General features: G+C 41.3%; 1 protein-coding gene across 1 annotated transcript in view; it reads right to left on the reverse strand.

The window, feature by feature from the left end:
* The window catches only part of afg2a (AFG2 AAA ATPase homolog A), a 114,846-nt gene that overhangs the window by 13,071 nt on the left and 81,388 nt on the right, over positions 1–20,387 (reverse strand). Inside the window, exon 16 of the mRNA XM_072395193.1 lies at positions 8,625–8,789. Coding sequence (XP_072251294.1) covers positions 8,625–8,789 — 165 coding nt within the window. The remainder of the gene's footprint in view (positions 1–8,624; positions 8,790–20,387) is intronic.

Raw genomic sequence — 20,387 nt, forward strand, 5'->3', positions numbered from 1 at the left:
GACCGACTTTGATTAGACTGACCATGAGCACTAGCTTTTCAAATCCAAATATCTCTCAAGGAACCTGTTGTTCTGATCTAGTGTTGCTCTAAATTCCTAATTGGCTGTCGAGTTATCTGTTTTCTGTTTGTGAGGTTGATACTTTTCACTTATTGCTGAAAGTCTCACCAGAAACTGTAAAATAAGGCTTCTCTATGCATCCAACACATAGTACTTTCAAAATCCAGGCTCACAGATGATGAGATGTTAATGTTTTTGTGGCCAATTATACTGTGCAGGGTAGTGTGACGGGAACTGTGACCACCGAGTATTACGCTGTTTAGTCTGTCACATCATCATGTTGCAATGGGAGTGGAACGTTTAGCATGACGGGAGCTGTGAGCTAACTGAGGAAGGAAAATGGAGCTATACTACACTTTTTCTCTACGGACTATGATCTGTTACCAGTTCCCATCAACAAATCCCATTCATTAATGTCATGCTTTCAAAAGTAGAAAACATTTAGGACATACTAGGTGGCAAATCCAAAGCCATATAAGATCGATGACTTCTTCTACTACTGCTCATCTTCTGAATAAGCTGGCATTTGGCAAAATGCTGGCAAAATGCTTTTTCTTTTATCATTTTTCATCTTCTCTCCAGAGTTCGAGAGTTTAAGACCTGTGCGAGAATTCGAGATGGAACATGAAAAAATACCTGTACATTGTGGTGATACTGTATTAAATAACATGGCATCACATTTTTCCAGTGAAAAATGTATTGCCCCGACAGCAATAAACATTAATGTGAAGTGAATTATTTTGATGTAATAGATCTAAAAAAAAGAGAGAACAACTGAAAGCTGACAAGGCCTTGGTTTTTGGACAAAGCTCCAAACAAAGCTGGAACTAACTGACAGGGTGCGATAAATCCCCCAGGTCTTTTCCTGTTAGGGCTTGATCATAAACTGTAAAAAAAAGAGAAGTGGAATACCATCACACCTTCTTTCAGAAACAAGTAAAGTCCTTCGTCTCCTTTTAAGAAGACTGTGATTACAGTATCAAATGTTGCTTCATGTTGGACGAGCGATGGCAGAAGTAAGGAAGAAGAGCCAGAAGCTATTTTCTGGGATGAGAGTGAGTTAAAGGTGTCTTCAGGGTGAAGAGGTTAGTGGGAAGTTGACAGCTGGGAAACCAGATGTCAGTCCGGGCAGGTAAGAAGACAGGTGATTTTAACAAGCTTCTAGCTCCGAGCTGACAACAACCGTTTCCACTTGAATGACACCCCCACACCTCCTGTTCTCAAACCGGTAACCGTCTTCTCTCTGAACAAGTCTAAAATCCCAAGTATACAATTAAAGTCAAAGCTTCAGGTTGTCAGACAAACAACTGAATTGCGCTAAATAAATCTTTTGCACATCACCTTAAAAGTGATGCACATGCCTTCTCTGCACATTATAGCCCATTAAACGCTGGTGAGCAAACCTGCTAAAATCTGGCTTTTGAGCTCAGTGTGAAAGCATTTAAGGGTGCTTTCATAATAGGTTAGTCTGAGGAACTCAAGTGGGGAATGCTGAAAATTTTGGTTCGGTTTACTTTCACACTGCCGTTTTGAAAGTGGACCAAACTGCAGTTACAACAGCTGCTTGTTTGGGGTGCTATTGCCCAAAATGAGCACTGATCAGTGAGGAAAAAAACATGAGGAGGAAGAAAACCCGGCTCTCTGATTGGCTAGCACCGAAAACGGAAATCAACAACAAGGTCAATGGAGATGTGAGGTCCGAGTCTCAGTCTCAGAAGGGCTTGTGTCACATGTCTACACATGTATGTTATCTTGATTTATTAGGCAATGAGGCTGACTCTAACAAAAAATAAGCCATGGTAGCAATGAATACTATCAGAATCTGGAAATGTAAAAATAAATCTATACTGCTCAAGTGGATTTTAAGAGAGATCAACAGAGCATGCGGAAGCATTCAAAAGGTTCATATTGAGGTGAGGAAACACCACAAAAATGGCACCAACATTTACAGTAGTTTTATCAAAGCCTCAACATGACCAGACCAGTGTGCTTCGCAGCCTCCTGCTTCAGAATGAACTTGATGATGATTTATGAGCATGAGCCTGAACCATGGCTGACTGACACTGCAGCTCATCCAGCTGCCCACTGCGTTACAAGTTAGCCTGCAAACTCCAACATAATGGATCACTGCTTGGTTGCATAGATAACAAGCGGTCCAGATTTTCTGTGCCACGTAGTTATAGAAGATTTTAATTTTGCCAGGAGATGTGTAAGTGACAAGACATATAAAGATGCTTTTTTCTAAAATTAAAAGATAATGCATGTTTAAAAGAAGTGCAGGCTTCAGTCTTTCAACTAAGAAGTGTTTGAGGTCTCTGTTTGGCATCATAATGTGTTTGAAAGACGTTAACTTTTTAAACAATATTTGTCTTCAGGCTATGATGTTAGATTTATACAGCTAACTGAAATGAGCATATTTCCTACATTGGCAGCGTTGTATTATATGTTATATGTTTATCCTCCACTTGTGTGCCTATACTGTGACTCATCATATCACAGTGATTTTACTTGAAAACCATAATCTCTCCCTTACCGTTCCTTTTATCTTAATCTTCTAGTGATATATAGATTCTCTTCATTGGTTCAGTGTTAAATTGAGAAGAGAATCTAAATTCTTCTCCTCACATACTAAGCTCTTAATTATGTGCTTCCATTGTACCTTAAAGACCTTATAGTTTCACATTTATCAACAGAACACTTTGCTCTCAGACTGCAGGCTTACCTATGATTCCTAGAGTTTCCAAAAGTAGAATGGGAGGCAGAGCCTTCAGTTATCAGGCCCCTTTACTGTGACACTGGCTGCCAGTTTGAGTTTGAGATGGGTTAAAATGGGTTCAGATTAAAAAAACTTTCTTTTTTCTACTCAGGTGGTTCTGTGCCATCTCTTACTTGTGCTACTGTTGGCCTTGATTGTGGAGCGAGCTCCCTGGTGTTTTTCAGTTTATTTGTTCCTCTGGCCTGTCCTCATGCCCCTCAACCGGAATCTGGTTCTGTCTGAGGTCTCCAGCTTTTTGTTTTGTTTTCTGGCTCTGTTAAAAGGGAGTTCTCCCTCCTCTCTGTCTCCCATCAGCCCATGCATGCTCATGACAGAGGGATGATTCCAACAGAAGATTTGATGCGATCTGTAGGATATCTTAGCTAGCTTAGCACTGCGTAAATATAATTATGTTGAATTGAAATGATCTGGATTGCATGAAGATGGACTTTAACTTAACTTGTTTGCATTCTTTGAAAAGTGCCTTGAGATGAGAGCTGTTGTGGGTTGGCACAATATAAATGAAATTGAATTGAAGAGAATTTTTATTGTTTGCCAAGTGCAGCTGCACAGAGCCTCACCCCAAGCATTCCAATGTACAAAGCACAGAAAAGCTACTTGATATTTATCCTTGTTTATCAGATAAATGGTTGGAAATCCGAAGAGAAAATGAATAATACGAAAAATCTGGGTGAAACATTGATTCAAAAAACCTCTAACCAACACAAACACTTTGCATTTGGGATGTCATCTTTTATTCTGATGAATTGGTTGGTTTTTGTTCCCTTCTTTTCAAAGCAAATAGACTCTCGTTTAATGGACTGTAAACTGCAGTGACTGGTGTCTTCCTGAAGCAGGAAACACAAATTAAGTAAGATTTGAGGAGCGATAACATCTGGGGTTAAAAGAAAAAGCAGTTTGTTTCCTAAACAATGGTTTGAGTATTTTTCCAATAAAGAAGGTGATACTTTCAACATGAAAACCTGTTCCTGTCATGCTGCGTTGTCATGGCGCTAACAACAACGCCTTGATGGTAAAAAGTTCAAATTCAAATAAAAGAGCAGCCAGTCAAGATGTCAACAGTTGACGGCCACATGCCATTTGTTGGGAGATTTACTTGTTTATTTACTTGCTGATTTGTTGTATTTGTCCCTTGGGGCTCGTTTCTTGTAAACACAGCGTTATCTGCAGTGCTGTGTTGTTCTGTTATCTGTATCCTGTTTTCTCTCAAACTTCCCCTCAGCGATCAGGGAGTTTAAAGTTTCATCTAATCAAATTTGATCTATAGCACTGGCACGTAAAATATAACACACGCACAGGTGAGACCCAGCTTTCTTTCCACCTACGAGCTCTTATCAGCTTTACTGTGGCATGCCTTTGAATTTTTGTGGGGTTTGAAAAACTCTATGGCAAGTGACAGCAAACCTCCATTCCTCAGAGGAGACACTACACCAGAAGCCCTGATGTCAAATACAACACCTGATAGCTGGGGATTGGTTTCGTGCTGCATACCTCCTCCAGGTGTACGCCTGCTTTAGGCTGAATTTTGGGTGGGGGTTGCAGAGTCAGGGAACAGGCAAAGATGTTGTATTTGCAGGATATGAGGGGGCCCTAATGTTGGCCTCAAACTGCCATAGAGAGAATTATATGTTAAAAAAAGAAGACACCTCAATACTACACTGTCCTGATTAGACTGGATTTGAGAAGTACCGAACAGATCTCTGAGCTTGCTGAAGAGAGATTTGCATGCAAATTTTCATGAATTCAAATAGGTAAAACAGTTCAGAAAACATTGGCAACAATGAAATATGAGTAGGATAATTAATGCTGCAGATGGGAGAAAAATGATCTTCTGTCATGTACTAAAAGTTTAAAAATGAAAATTTCAAATGATCTGCTTTGGGCTATTCAAGTGTAGCATTACTGATTGACAAAGGCATATCTCTGGCAGTAAAAGCACCCAACTCTAGAAAAAAGACATCTTGTCACATTTAATTAGATAATCAACTACTATCAGTTAGCAGAGTGAAAGGTTTCCGGCATCGTTTTTTCATAAATGTTTTGAAATGGCTCATTCAACCCAAACAAAAGATATTATATCCATACACACCCATATAAAATGCAGAAAAACGGTGAATCCCTGCTTTTGATAGGAGAAGAAAACAGTTGGCATTTAATATGAGAACTGAAAATACTGAGCACAGTACTTAGCAGAAGCCTTGAACCACCGCATATTTCTTTATATTTTGATTCCAAGCAGCCAGACGTTCTCGTAATCTTTTAAAGTGGTCTTGAGCAATATTTCTCCAGGCTTTGTGAAGGTCTTTCAAAGCTTTTCTTTTTCACTTATTTTCAGTCAAGTCCTTGTACTTCATCATTTTCAGAGGAATGTGTCTCTTTGTTTGTTGAGCCACTTAACACTGACCTAAGAACAGTGTTATGCATAAACGCATTAAAATGAGCGTGAATTCTCAACTGAACTCAACAGTTTTTAACTGACCAATGTGAAGTGAGCACAGCTCTCTCACGCAACACTGAATGACCTTCTTGTTCTTGATGGTGAACCTGCACGCTACCCACATACCGTCTATACCAGTCTATGACATAAATACCATTTATACAACTAATTCAACTGCACAACTACACAGGAGTGAAAATAGAGAATGAGGCCCGCCAGCTGAATCTGAGGGATGGAATAGGCAACGTTGTCCAGCAGAAAGTCAGAGGAGAACATATAAACTTAACTTTTTTTCGGCCTTGGCGCAGATAGCTACATGATCACTAGCTGTCTGAAAGGCGGCTCCTGTTATAATGGCTGCAGTTGGAGTATTTTATGTAAAATCTACATTTCTACACTTTACATTTATTTATATAGGTAGAGACATTCAAGTGAAGAACAACATTCAAGCTTCAGTGCAGTGAGAAATTAAGAGGATTATGAGTACAAAAGGTACAGCTGTCGTGAAGTAAAAGCCAATTGGATCAGGTCCAAAGATTCTGTTTAACTTACTATGTTTTTGGGGTGTTTGTGGGATTGGGCCCTAAGGCTCATTTATACTCCCTTCATGTAAATAGGTATGTGTGTTTCAAACGCTGTCACCGCCCAAATACTCCCATACACGCTTTATGTTGGCATGGTTGTTAGGCAATACATCCACCAGAGGGCAGTGCAGAGTTCAGACTTTACTTCCGAGTTCTGACGTCAGTTTCAGATAATAACAAACATGGTGACGGTAGTGGAGATAAAAAATAATGCACCTTCTCGGAAAGAGACCTAAAAAGAGGCAGCGCAGTAGACGGCGGTGTTCTGTGCGGCCATTAAATATATTATGGCACGTGGATGGAGTTCCGCCATTTTTGCTTGTGTCTTTTTCTGGTTTGTTCCTATTACTGGTCGCATGTGAGCTATACTGCTCAACACTGCCCCCATAATGTCCAGTGGTACTGCTCGGTTTGCTGCATTCAGGTACGCATCCGCAAGGTCTCTGAAAACATACCAAAATACACACGAAATGAACACAGGGGACAGACAAAAGGCTCTGTCCGTATGCGTATTTAAGGTAGAGTATAAACGAGCAGAATCAGCTCAGATTGAAGGTCAAAGTTTTGCTCCAACAGAACAACTTTCTATGCTGAATTGTCTGACCAAGCAGGAGATTTAAAGTCCTTATATGTAATCAGAGCTGGCCAGCTGGAAGCAGAGACAGTTCTTATTCATGGGGATAATAAAACACATTTTCAGGCAATTGCAATCACAAGCTAGCAAACTGGTGGTGTGAAGTGGTTTGTATTTATAAAAGTGTGCAGACTTAAAATGAAAGGTTTTAATGTCCCATTTGTGTGATGAAACAAAAATGAGCTTCTGTGCTGTTTCAGTGAGTCGAATGAAAGATGCGACCCATAATGTTTTTTTCTGCGCAAAGCAAAGTACTCACAAACATGTCAGACAGAAAGAATGACTGTGACAACAATGAAATCTGTGTTTTCACAGTGTCTGAGTGTGCTTAAAAATGGTTGTTTTCCAAGCCTGTCAGAAGACCAGCATGACATTTTTATCATGTCCCTAACCCTTGAAGTCTAAGCATGCAGCAGGGGTTTACATTCAGGGGCAAAGATATACTGTACGTCTCAGAGGAATGTTTTTGTTCTGTCAAACAGAGCATGAACTACGGGTCAGTTTGTAGGTGAAGGACAAACATGATTTATCTGACAGAAACAAGACAGAATAGAGAGAAAAATCTTAAAACCCTAACAGTCAACAACATAGTGTCGAGAAGACACACAAAAAAGCCTTACTATGTAAGTATAGGAGTTTCTTTGTCCAAATTGTGATACATTCTTCTTAAAACTCTGTATGGTTTCCTAGAATTTAGAATTTAGAATTTTTTTTCCTAGAAGTTATTTGTGTCCTGCAGGACAGAGGCAGTTTTCTGCTTAAGACAATGTGAATCACGCGGCAGACAAATGCAGAGAGACAAATCTGTCACACAAAGAAGTGTTTGTACAACTACTCCTCGTCCACAAAGAGATCACGAGGGCGCTCTGTGACACAGCACAGACACGATTTAGACATCATGGAAAAGTGCAGTAACATTTCTCTACAGAACAAGTTTTTTATTTAGCAAAAGAAGTAAGAATGGTAAGATGGAGGCTTGTGTATGCAGGGATTTGGTTAGAATTGATTGAACCTAATTTCCACTTAACTATGTTGACATGACAAGTGTGAGCTGGGTGGGAAATAAATAAATCTGAATGCTTGACTGTTTTGCAATCTTTCAGTAAGTGATCATCTTTTATTCTAATTTCATATCATTTTGCAGTTTTTGTTAGCATCAATAATACAATTTAAAAGAGGAGAGCTTGATAGCTCGTAGCAGAGACCAAACTTGTTAAGTTTTTCGATTAAGAAATATTTCTACTGAAACATTTCTCTATGCTGGTTTGGGTGCTGGAATGATTTCTGTGGGTACTTTTGGCATTTTTTGACATTCGTTATTATGAGTAACCACACAAACAAAAATGTACATGTTGGAGTAGCTGATTGAGCTTTCCAAAGCTAAAGTAAAGCCTGGAATACCCCAATCAGGCCAAGTTAAAGAGGAGACATCTAGGATGCAAGGCAGGAGCAAAACAGAGGAAGTCTGGACCATTTTTTACCCTGATCGTCATAGGGAATGTGAGATCCCTCACAAATGCAACGCAAAAGCCTCAAGTGCTGACGAGGACACAGCGGGAATAGTGGGAATGCACTCTTATGTTTAATAGAGACATGATTGATGGAAAACATTCCAGACTTAAGCCCCACTGTTTCCAGCTTTCAGACTTTACAGGTAGACAGAGACTGCAGGCAGAGCGGCAAGACTGAAAGGAGTAGGGATTGCAGTGCTTTTTTCTGAATGGATTGATCTTCAAAATCTGAGCTGCACCCTGGATGTTGAACTATTAGATGTGAGTTTCCTTTGGTGTTGTCCACAGGCAGAATTAATCTGTGTTACCTTTGAATGTTGAATGTGATGTCATCAGCTGTTGCCAAGCTACAAACACAACACCCCAATGCATTCATAGTGATCTCAAGAGATTTCAATTACACCCCTTTCTCAGCTATAATTCCACCTTTTAAACAAATTGTCAACTTAATTTTTTAATGATTCATTTTTTTCCAAAAATGTACAATATCAATATACACGTCCACATGTATGTTTGATAGGGATATAGTCATCTTTAATTTGATAATACCTACTTCAAAGCTCTTCCTCTTTGCAACTATTCTGTATCATTAAGAGAAAATATGTATGCAAATGAAGCTCACCTCTGCTCCAGAATACTTGTTGGTCCGATTTACCAGATCATCAAGAGACACATTCTCTGCCACTGGCATGTTACGAAACTGGAGAGAAAAAATCTCCAATCGAGTCGGAGCATCTGGGAGAGGCACAAAGACTATTCGGTCAAGACGACCTGGGCGCATCAGAGCCTGTGAGAGAGAAAGAAAACAGATAGCATACACTTTACCTTCATATTTCACAGACTGTTTCCTCAACTCTTTCATTTTTTCAGCTCTTTGTTTGTACATAATCACTTTGGTGCCACAAAAACTCTCTCATGACACCACAGTTCTGACCTCTCATGTCTGTAGCGTATGCTTACTTGCTACGGTAAGCATAGTGGAGATCAAGGAAGCTCTCTCTGCTCCAGAATTGATTGTCCACCTCCTTATGCAGGACCATGAACCAAATGCCTGGGATTTAAACTGTGAAATTTAAGTTTTCCACTTCTGGCAGTCAGCGAGGAGACAATGCTGACGTTATCTGATAAGCCCTTCACTTCCTACAGATCACATCTCTGTGACCCCAAAACAGTTTTCGAGTACCAAAAGCCGCCACTGTCTCGCTTGTCAGACGTCATTAGGTGGCAGGCGCCTCTCAAACACAGACAGACAACTATGCCTGTCTCCATTTGCTGTCCCTAGCTGGGCTGTGACAAGCTGTGGTAAAGAACACAATTGACAAGCCAACTAGCTGCAGGACAACAGGTTCTGGAAAACAACCGAGTGAATTTCACTCATCGTGAATTAATATGAGCAATGAAATGAAGGATCGTTATGAAAACAATCAATCAAGTTAAACTCACAGTGTCATTGCTGCCTTTCTCCAAAGACTCAGTGAGTGTTGGAAGTTAAGAGAGGCGAGCTCCTGGATTTTGGCCAGACAGGCCACAGCGGGGCCAAATCCTGGCCAGCTGAGACGAAGCAGGAGATACACGCAGACGCAAGCCACACAGGAGGTCATGTCAGGAGTAATCAGTGTAGGTTGGAGGGATCAGAACAGCAGCCTTTGAGCCCTTGTCTGCATATCACGCTGATATTCTTGCTACTCTACATACACAATGTCTGGTATGAGCCTGACAGGATCTTTTATTCTTTCATTAACCTAAAAACTATCAATAAGCATATTATGTCATTTTATTTGTTTGGAGAAGCTTGGGTTCAGAGACAATGCAACAACATTTTATATATTTTTTTTTTTTCATTTTCCAAAATAACTACTGAAAACCCTGGAAAAAAACTGATGATTTCCATTGGAAAATAAATTCTACACATTAGTTTTTAGTCATTGCTCATTTCTGTATACTGTGATTCCAAGCAGCTTCTTCTAATCTTTTAAAGTGTCAATAGTTGCTGTCCAGGCATTTTAAAGGTATTTCATAGCTCTTCTATGGATGCTGGCTGCTTTTCCACTCATTTTTATTCTCATCCTTGTATCTGACGTTTTTCAGAAAAAAACACGTTTTTTAAGCCACTTTGTTATTATCACAAAGAAATGCAATTTGTTCCCATTTCTTTAGTTGTATCTATGAAAAATACCAAAGATAGCACAGTTTGATGGACATGAATAAAAGTCTTTGCTCCAACAAGGTGATTTCCAAAGATCTCGGCATGGTTTTCAGTGAGTCCTTCAAAAAATTTCCGGAAACTGAAAAAAGTCCTGCAAAATCTTGACACAGGACCCGCAGAGGATGCATTTGAAGCTATATTTAGAATAGAGAACTGAACAAAAGGCAGCCAACATCCAAAGAAGAGCTTTGGGATGTCCTTCAAGAAGCCTGGAGAACTATTCCTGAAGACTCCTTAAAGAAATGACAGAAAGCTTGTCTCAGATGGTTCAGGCTGTGTTGGAGAATCTTTTTGCGTCATATACTGTAGTTCCAAATATGTATGCAGATGTTTCAATAAAATGCTGTTCCATAACCACCAAGAGTTATGTTTTATGGTATTTCTGAACAGCTAATTCCAGTCTACTGAGACAGCATTGTATCTACTATGTTTCCTATGCATATCTCTAGAACATGACAGGACAGGGACTGAGGACAAACATTAGTCTTAGGCTCCTCTTAGGTAACCACAACAGAGCCATGGTTGTCAAAGGAGTGACTGGTCATGAGAGGAAATCTGCTTGTTATCGCAGGTCCCTGTATTATGAAAGGGTGGATGGCTGTGAGTGACACACTATTGTCATTAAATGGATGGAACGGAATAACGTCAACGTTATTCAAAGCAGGAAACGGGTGAAAGTTTGCGAGACCTGCCGGGAGATGGATGGAACAGAAAGTTAGAGAACTACAGTTTTAAATTAAAATCATAAGGGATCCAGACTTGATATAGCCTGTTGCAATGGATCCTCCTTCAAGTGAATGGATATAGTCTGTACAACACGTTGTGCCGGTTGAGTGATGGGTGCAGTGAAGACTTCAGCCTGTGTCTGTTTGTCACAGCAGGTTGAGCCAGTAGCAGTGGAGCGTGTTGCATTATGCAGAGGACGTGCCAGGGACACTTCCTGAGTTGCTCTCCCTGGAAGTATCTGGCGGCTGCATGCCAACACAAACCTGCTGACCCCCAGCAAAATAACTCACACAGAAAGCCACTCCCATGCACGCTGACAAACACATGCACGTTCAGTCACATGTGTGTAAACAGATCTAAATTCCAGTAAACGGCCCAAAGATTAATCCTTTTAATTATGGTTCTTTTTTCTGATGAAAAACGTAACTCACTATTTCATCAGCCATTAATTCTAAAGAAGTGCCTTCCAGGCGCTCCAAGGGTTCAAGGCTCCAAGGGTTCCAAGGCGCTCCCAGAAAGCAGAGCCGACCCTCAGCTCTGAAACTGCTAAACTCATCTGACTGCCCTGGAGGGAAAGAAAGGCTTTTTTTTTCTTTCCTCTCAGCAAGAGCAGGGGGCCCATCCATCACTTAACAAGATATACTTCCTGCTCTCAAGGATCCGGGGGTAGGGGTGGAGTAAGAGGAGGAGGTTTGGGGGGGACCCCGAAAGACAAATACTTGGCTTGGCATGTCGGGCAAGCGTTGACGGGCTCTTTTCGTAACGCCATCATTTCACCTGAAGTCTTGGCCCGAATGGCAGAAAGCAACAGAAGGAAAGAAAAGAGGTCTGAGGACAAAAACAGCCAGACCAAAGGACTCAGACAACCCACTTGAAAAGACTGCAGGGCCAAAACCCCACAAACAAACACAGATAAGTGCCGTGGGAGACAGCAAATCACCACAGATAACATGCAGTTCAATAAATTTTCTGTTGTTCTAACATGAGTCTGCATGACGGATCGCATCCACTTCGCTGCACCACTGACATGATAGGCATCATTACACATGAGCCATTACTAATTAGAAATGCCCCCAGGTCAGAAATACCAACTAGCTTTAAGTCAACAGTGAAGCATTTATACAGCATAAATCCAGGCTATTTACGCACTGTGAGCCACACCGATTAGCAGAACGTGTGATGATGTGGAGAGTTTTGAAAAACACGTTGCCTACACAGGATCGGTCAAGATGATCGAAACACAGAAAGAGCGAAAACAGCAGAGAAGAAAAAAATATCATCTGCTCTCTCTGCGCCAAGTTTCACTGCCGATAACAACAGTAATCATTCCAGGAATTGCAATCCTCCTCAAGAAGTGATTACCCCCTAATGACAGACGACTTCCTATCAGTGAAGGCCAGCACCTCTCCTTAACCACCGAGGAATGCTGGGAATCTTCTCCTCGGAGCGTTGTTCCAGAGCACATTCTTGGCCAGCCTGGATCTGACCTGCATTGAGCCATGTCTACAAACTGTTTATAAACGGACGCCCCCGCAGCTCAGGTGCATTATTCTTAGCTTAGATATGGTGCGGTTACATCAACATCCGACCTGCTTTGTTTCTCACACTTACCTCACATAAGGAGAAAAGTGAAATGGAAAACTAAGCTCAAGATACTGAATATGATGACTAACTTGTTCCCTGAACATCTGCTGAAATTTTTATTTTCTTGGAAAAACTTTTTTTGTTGGTGCCCCCCCCCCCCCGCCAGTGTAAAACATGATAGCAGGCTGTCTGGCTGAATAAGTGGCTTGCCTGAGGAGACATGAGTTGACTTTGTTCCCTGTCTGTAGGCATTTGCTGTATGTGGTTTCCTAACCTGTCAGTCCACAATCCTCAGAAGCCGTGGTGAGTCATACTGATGCGGAGATGGGCCACCACGCATTCAAGCAGAGTACACGCCAACAACAAAATGCAGAGAGCATGATGGGAACCAAAAGCTCAAACAAAGGTCAGAGAGATCTGTGATGAATTTGGAAATTTAAGAGTGCACTTTCATGTTATCATGACCTTTCTGAGCATCTACTTAGCTGGAAAATAGGGCTGCACATTAATCGAAAATGTATCTTTGCTGCAATATCAACATGCACAATATCAAAATTGCAAATATAATATGAATATCACATAGGCTTTTTTACTTGAAAAAACACAGGCACATGTGTGTTAATGAGGGCTGCATTGCACTCAGGGGAAGGTCTGATTTTGTGCAACTTTTACAGCTAACCAGCACGCACAGGCGCAGAAGAGGAAGGCAGCCTTTGTTCATACACCTGTAATTAGGCCCGTATATTTGTTTATTTAACACAAGCCATATCGTCATTGCAATCTTCGACAAGTTATCGCGTATCGCTTGTTTTCATAATTCTTTGCAGCCCTACTGGATAACCCGTGAAATTAGCCTCTAAAACCTGGGATATGGCAGGTTTAGGCCATGATGAATATCCCCTTCTCCAGCCAGGAGCTTGATTTCTAAGGTCTTTGAGACATTTTCTGAGTTCATAAATCCAGATGCACGTTTGTGTTTCCTTCTGTGTTTAACATTGATTGCATGTCACGTCATCTCTGTGAAATACGCTATTTTTGCATACTCCTTGACATGAAGCATGCCTATCATTTCTCAAAGAGGTTTACCTTTCACTTGCTACCTTAAAAATAACAAGGGAATGCTGTCATAGCTGGGCGTATGGCTGCTGCAATGCAGCAGAACCATTACAGTACATGAGCATTGTTTACAGTGACAGACACTAGATCTGTGTTTTGCACACACCTTTGACTTATAATCACTGCAATGCTGACTCTAAAACAGATAACAAATATTGTATCATTGGGCAAATGGTACTTTGTTAAAAAGTTGTCTAGTTTTTACTCCACCAAATTCTTGGATGGAGTGGGAAAGAAAAGGGAGGTTGTAAAAGAGGGTTAACGCATGCAGCGCCACCTCTGTGACACCGGCTTAATATTTGTGAGCACACGCTGAGACAGGGTTTCTAAAACTATCAAAACTTCTTCAATATAACTTCAATCAAGGCTGGATTTGTATTTCTATTTTTCATTTCAAAGCACAACCACTGAAACAAATCACAAGTAAACTGTATACCTCAGAAACAATAAACCGAGTGCAGTAAATGAAAATGCTGGATGTAGGCAGGGCACACTCAGGTTGCTCAGAGCAATACACATCATACTGATCGGCAAGAGAGGTGAAGTAAATGAAAATCGGAGCACAAAACAGGCAAACAACAAAAACAATTTAAGGGCATATTGCCCTTTGACTGGAGCCAGTCTACATGTGGAGGCAGCTCCTTAAAAGTCATCCAACCGTTGATGGTGTTGCTTGAAAAACAAACTATTTGTTATCAGCAACAATTCAAATACTGTAATCTAATTAATTTTAATGACTGTTTTTCCCTTCGCTGACTATAACAGATCCCTGTTACACTGTAGTCATTTAATTTTGTAACACATGCAACTGGTCACTCTCCAGCAGGCTTTGAGCTTCATTTCAGCATTCTGCTTTACATCAGGGTACAAAACACACCATCAGCTTATTCTGTGTATCAGACACTTTAAATCCCACAATTTAGATCTATGATCACTACTGAAGCCTTTGTGAAGCACATCCCTCTACAGAGATGACATAATTTTGGATGAGGCCACACTGTCTGCAGAGGGACACCGGACTTGCTTTGTGTCAGTCTTGATTTTGATGAGGGAGAGGATCAGAGGAGGAAGAGAGCAGAGAGAAAGAGAGAGTAAATTACGGGGGGAGAGGAGGGGACAGCAGAGCCGAGCGGGTTGAGAGTGACAGGGAGTGAGAGTCGGTGAGCAGCAAAGAGAGCAGAGTTGGCAACCAGTCAAAAACATGAGAGGCTTTCACTCTGGATTTTGCCCTTGAGTCAAACTTGCATCCGGCAGGCGAGGCCACCGTGTCCAAGAACCAAATAACTCTGGCGCTGTTAACCCCCTACTGTCTCATATACGCTGCACAGCCAGCAGGAAGTCAAGATTTGTACTCCTAAAGTGAAGCATAAACCATTTTAGTAAGTAATATGTTCTTTTTAAAAATGTACATTTCTTGACACAGGAAAGCAACCCAATAGGGCAGAAAAAAAGTACAGTAAAGGGCAAGTATGCAGCCATCCCTGTCTTCAGTTTCTTCATTTATTGTGAGAAAATAGGAAGTAGATGCAGCAGTTTACTGAAATGTACAAACATAAATAGAAATACAGGATACAAGACTAAAACAAAGTTGTATCTAATGAGCTTGAAAGTCTATGTTTGGCATGAGAAACTTTCTCCTTCAACACAGCCTGAACCCTCTAAGGCAAGCTTTCTTGTCATTTCTTCAAAGGAGACATAAGTTATCCATTTTTCACAATTTGCATGCCATGAGTGTGAGTATGAGCATGAGTATAAAGTCGTTGTAGACATTCATGTCACACCTTTACCATTTATGGAGTGTGTGTGTGTTTGTGGGTCACAATCATATGGAGACCAGGTGAAGTGGCTGAGCTCAGGGGAGGGAAGGGGGAAAGAAGCAGGACCAGCTGTGTTGCTGCTCCTTTTGGGTCTGGGGTGAGGACTCGGGAGGCGTGGGCCTCACACCCTTACAGCTGCCCTGGGGGCCGCAATAAAGTCCCATAATCTGTCAAAACAACAGTGAATGGCTGGCCCTCACACCTCCATGAAAATAAAAATGACCCACACCAAAAAAGAAGTCCTACGTTGACAGGAGATGGTGGGCAAAGTATGTGTCTGAGTGTGTAGAAAGGCTGTCCACCGAAAAAGAAAAAAAAAAGGTGAAGAAAAGAGGAGGAAATTAGACCGAGGCCATGCTGAAATGTTGACTCATTGGAGCCTAAAATAAAAACCGTGGCAGTAAAGTGGCTGCCATAAAATACATGTATGTTTACTTTACAAAGAGGCGTTTCCTGTGAGCTGTCCGCAGCTTGCCGTTTCATTCTACGGAGCTTGTGTTTGGTGTAAACTCCAGGTCTGGTTTCCATAATCTGCCCCTGATCCTGTGGGCACCCTCCTCCATTTGTTGCCTGACACAAATCAGCAGAAACAACCAATGACCAATTTTTTTCCTTAAAGTTTTTCTCACTATTCACTTGGCTCACTTATGACTCAGCATTTAGGCCTACTGCTGCTCTCATTACCGCATGTTCCTTTTATTTCTACTGTATACTGTAAGCGCTGAGGATGGAAAAATGTAGAAGGGCCTCCGCATTTCACTTAACAAGAACACACCAACAACAACAATCAAATCCGATCACTGTTGTGTAATTCTGAGAAGTTCACAAGAAAAGAGATTTCACTTCTCAGTTGCGTATGCATGGGTCACCGTGACAATAAATTATCATTAACATTAAGACGGCCTAAAGAGACAGTTAGTAGCAGGGGCGAGAGGCCACTTCACCCAACTTAAATGGTAAATAGACTGTACTTGTATAACTGTCACATTTATCCATACTCATACAGCACGACTTAGTCGTTAACTACATGCTTTCTACTCATTCACACACATTCATACACCGATGGACGCATCAGAAGGCAATGTGGGGTTCATTCCCGGGAGGAATCGAACCACAGACCTTCTGATTGGTGGGCGACTGCCCTTCCTCCTGAGCGACAGCCACACCAAAATTGATAGAAGCTTTTTTCTAATATCATTTGACTGAATCTGCATTATTCATGTACATCTAAGTAGAGTGAAATAAAAAGGAATATTTTTTTATCTGAAAATATAGAAAAGTGAAAAAGTAGTTACTGCACATGAATTCACCATGTTTGCTAAATTCAGATCTGGGGCTGCTGAATCCCTCAGGGGTAACAAAATTAGTTCAGTTCAATTCACCTGCATGCAAACCAAGTGTCACATGAAGTATAAACATGCTGCGAAACGCCTCAGAGTTTGCAACAGCAATATGATGCCAAAATAACTGCCAGGAAAGTGCACACAACTCACAGACCAGGCAAGAGGGGCATTTATCAGAGAGGCCAAAGTTAACCCTGAATGACAACGATCTTCATCATACTGCAAAAGCACCACTCAAGTGGTTATAGCCTCATGAAAGACCGCTGTACACCAGTAAAACCCATCCAGCTTGACACAGCTGCAGCAGTTCTGTTTTAAGAAATGGGAAAAAAAATCCCAGACGAGAAGACGTATCCACAAAATAAGGAAAACTTACGCATGCTTAAGTTTTCAGAGTTTTCAGAGTTTGTTTCATGATTAGAAACGTTTTGCTGATTCAGCAGTGAGGAAATAGACACACCATCCAAACCATCCTCTTTAATTCCAGGTTATAAGGAAAAAAAAAAGAAAGAATAATGTAAAAGGGGGTGAATATTTTTTCCAGACACTGTACAGTACGTGCAACAGGAGTTTCCATACATCTGATGAGTTTAAATACTTCATCTGCACAGGATATTGGTGACGGGCAGCTTAAACACTTAAATAAACCTAATAAGTTCATGTTAATGGATGTTAAAACTAATTTACACTCATATACAAAGTCTCTGCCATGTACAGAAACACCCACGCGCCCATTCCCTACACGCAAACACGGAGGCCCCCTTTCCCCCAAGAGGCAGACTGCAGGTGCCAGCCCCACCTCGGGGGCCCTGCCGGGCTCTCGTTAGGCCTGGTGCCATTCAGGCGGCTCCTAACACGCAATCCTGAGTGCTTTGTGTTTCTCTGACAGCCCCTGTCGTCCTCTGTATGTAATGGTGGAAAACATAAAGGAAAGAGAAGGACTTCAAGGATTATTACTAGGAAAAATTTGATGAAGCCACAAGGCTGTGGCTCACACTTAAAGCAATCTTAAGCGACCAAACCGGAGGGTCACAGTGTCACATTTCTCCAGCCTTCTGAAACCATAAATGTTTATTTTGCTTTTTACAAATTAACAGAAAGTTATGTGCAGATTAGAGATTGAAGTTAATGTCCAGTCTGTTAGTCATGGTTGCATCGGGGGACCGTTACGGTTAGTAACTGGTTTTCATAGCCATCAAGTCCAACTTCATCATCAATACCATTATCATGATTACATCCAAGACAACCATCAGCAGCAGCATCATCATGGGGTGCAGGTCTGAGTCAGAGCGGCATCATCACAATGTGTCTACAACTTCCATCTGCACTGACACAGTAATGCAACACATCAAGATCCATGTGCAAGAGCACCATCAAACTCCCTAAAAAAAGCACACCCTCAGAGAGAATCAAATGCGCATATATGCTGCCACTTGCACATTCTCACCAGAGATAAACATAAACAGGCATGTTGCTGAGTGACAGAGCCAACTCAGCCAGATCAGTTTCCACTTCCGTGAAATCTAAACATTAGCTTGTTTACCCTCACTCTGAGCTGAGACTGGGCGAGTGTGTGTCTCTGCATTTTAATGTGCAAGTCCAGAGAGACACAAAACAAGAGGCATGGTGAGAAAATGAAACAACATCCTAAGGTGAAGTAACAGAGAAAAGGACACTAATTACTAATTTCAATCATGACACTTTTTCAGGACGAGACACACTTTATCAGTGATGAAGTCTTCAGTTCATTGAAAAGTAAAGTCAACATGGTTTCAATAATAATACCATGAACACATTTGCCACCGTTTTTTAAATCGCTCGGCAGCTGCTAAGTCGCTGCTCAAAGCACCTTAAAGAAATTGCCACATTTTTCCTGTGGCTGTACTGCTGTTTCATTGTCTTCCGTCTCTGCTTTTCATCCCACCGACTTGATGATACAGAGAACAAAACCCGATGGGAGTAACACCATGAATTATCACTGATAATGTAGATGGATATGACTCTGCTTGTGCGTTTGTGGTCACTGTCAGACTACAGAACAGAATTCTGGATCAATTCCCAAATTTTCCCCACATCTCTCCAGTGTTGTGCTATTGTAAAGAATGAAGTGCTTATATAAAGTGTAAATATACTACATGGGAAATATTAAGTAGAACGTACAATAAGAATCCCTGTAACTGAGTGTTTCCGTGCCTCTTTAATAGTAAGGATGGAATAAACCACTCCTGGTTCATACCTGTCCAGTGATACAGGTATACAAGTTAATTTGGTCATTTACTTACAGCACTTATTTATCTTAAAGTCTCTACAGCACATGACACTTATTCTAATACTATATTATTACATTATTACTGCCTACAAGTTTGGTTTATTCCTTTTATGACTACAGCTTTCAATTATTTGTACAATTTTGCACAAATTACTTGTGACTGTAGCTTAATTTCTGTTCCTTTATCATTAGCAAAACTAGGACAGAGCCCTCCCAATACCTAAAAATTAAAGAGAAAAGACAATGAAACGTGTCTATGAAAGAGTTAGTGTAAAGCAAATTTTTTTTATCTATTCTGAGCCCTCAAGGAAATTCCTTCAGGGATCTTGAATCGGAGCATCAAATGTAAACAAAATTTTGCAAAGTCTCCTCAAATTGCTTAAATCTCCCAAACTTTGGCGCTCCACAAAGATTGAATGGGTGTTTTTCTTTAAAAACTTAGAGTACAGTTCAGCCATATCTGCTTTTACGTATGACTGCACTGCACACAATAAGGGCTGCACGCTAAATGTAATCTACAACATCAGAGCAATTAGCCACCTACTGCAGGAGATAACAAGACAGAGAAAAAGAGGGAGAGGGAGGAAGACGAAAAAAAATCCCCCACCCAGCATGTGAAAACCTGTGTCAGATTTCGCCATAGACAAGGTCACCCTCTCTGTGTCTCGCCTCAATACCCTGGGCTTGGTAACCAGATCCTGCACAGAATGGTGACAAACCAGTTTTTGTCATAGGAGAGGTGCCTGCTTGGTTTACATGCTCATTGTGTTCATGACACCTTTACATTTTGGGATTTTTTTTTTGGTTGTTTTCTGTCACCATGAGCCTTTGATTTACCTGTGGAGGGATCCAAAGAGTTGTGTGTAACTATGCACAGCTGTGGACACCCATTCAAACACTCCACACACACACTCGTGGAAACAAACACACAGAAAAAAAGGCTTGTCCCAATTCCAGAGCCAAAGCATCATCATTGGTGTTGTGCTACACAGCCAAGTTAACACTTGGTATGTTTGTAATTGTGCTGCCTATGAAACTGCACTGTAATCCCTTCCAGCTGCCTCCCTCAGTCACCCATCCACCTTCTTCTTACCCCTCCTCTCTTCCCTTTCAGAGAAACTGTAGCTGCAGTTCTGAGTATGTTTTCCATGGGCCCTGGTGGATTCATCCTGTTGACAGCGCCAAGCCTTTTATGCATCAAAAACACAGTATTCCCTTTCAGGTGAAGAGACGATAGAAGGGAGAAGGGAGCTGAATTGTGTGTGTGTGTGTGAGGGGGGGGGGGGGGGGGGGGGGGGGGGGGGGGGGGGGGGTGCAAGGACGG

The sequence above is a fragment of the Leuresthes tenuis genome, unplaced genomic scaffold (assembly GCF_036924035.1).
Source record: "Leuresthes tenuis unplaced genomic scaffold, fLeuTen1.0.hap1 SCAF_11, whole genome shotgun sequence".
In the NCBI taxonomy this organism is placed as follows: Eukaryota; Metazoa; Chordata; class Actinopteri; order Atheriniformes; family Atherinopsidae; genus Leuresthes; species Leuresthes tenuis.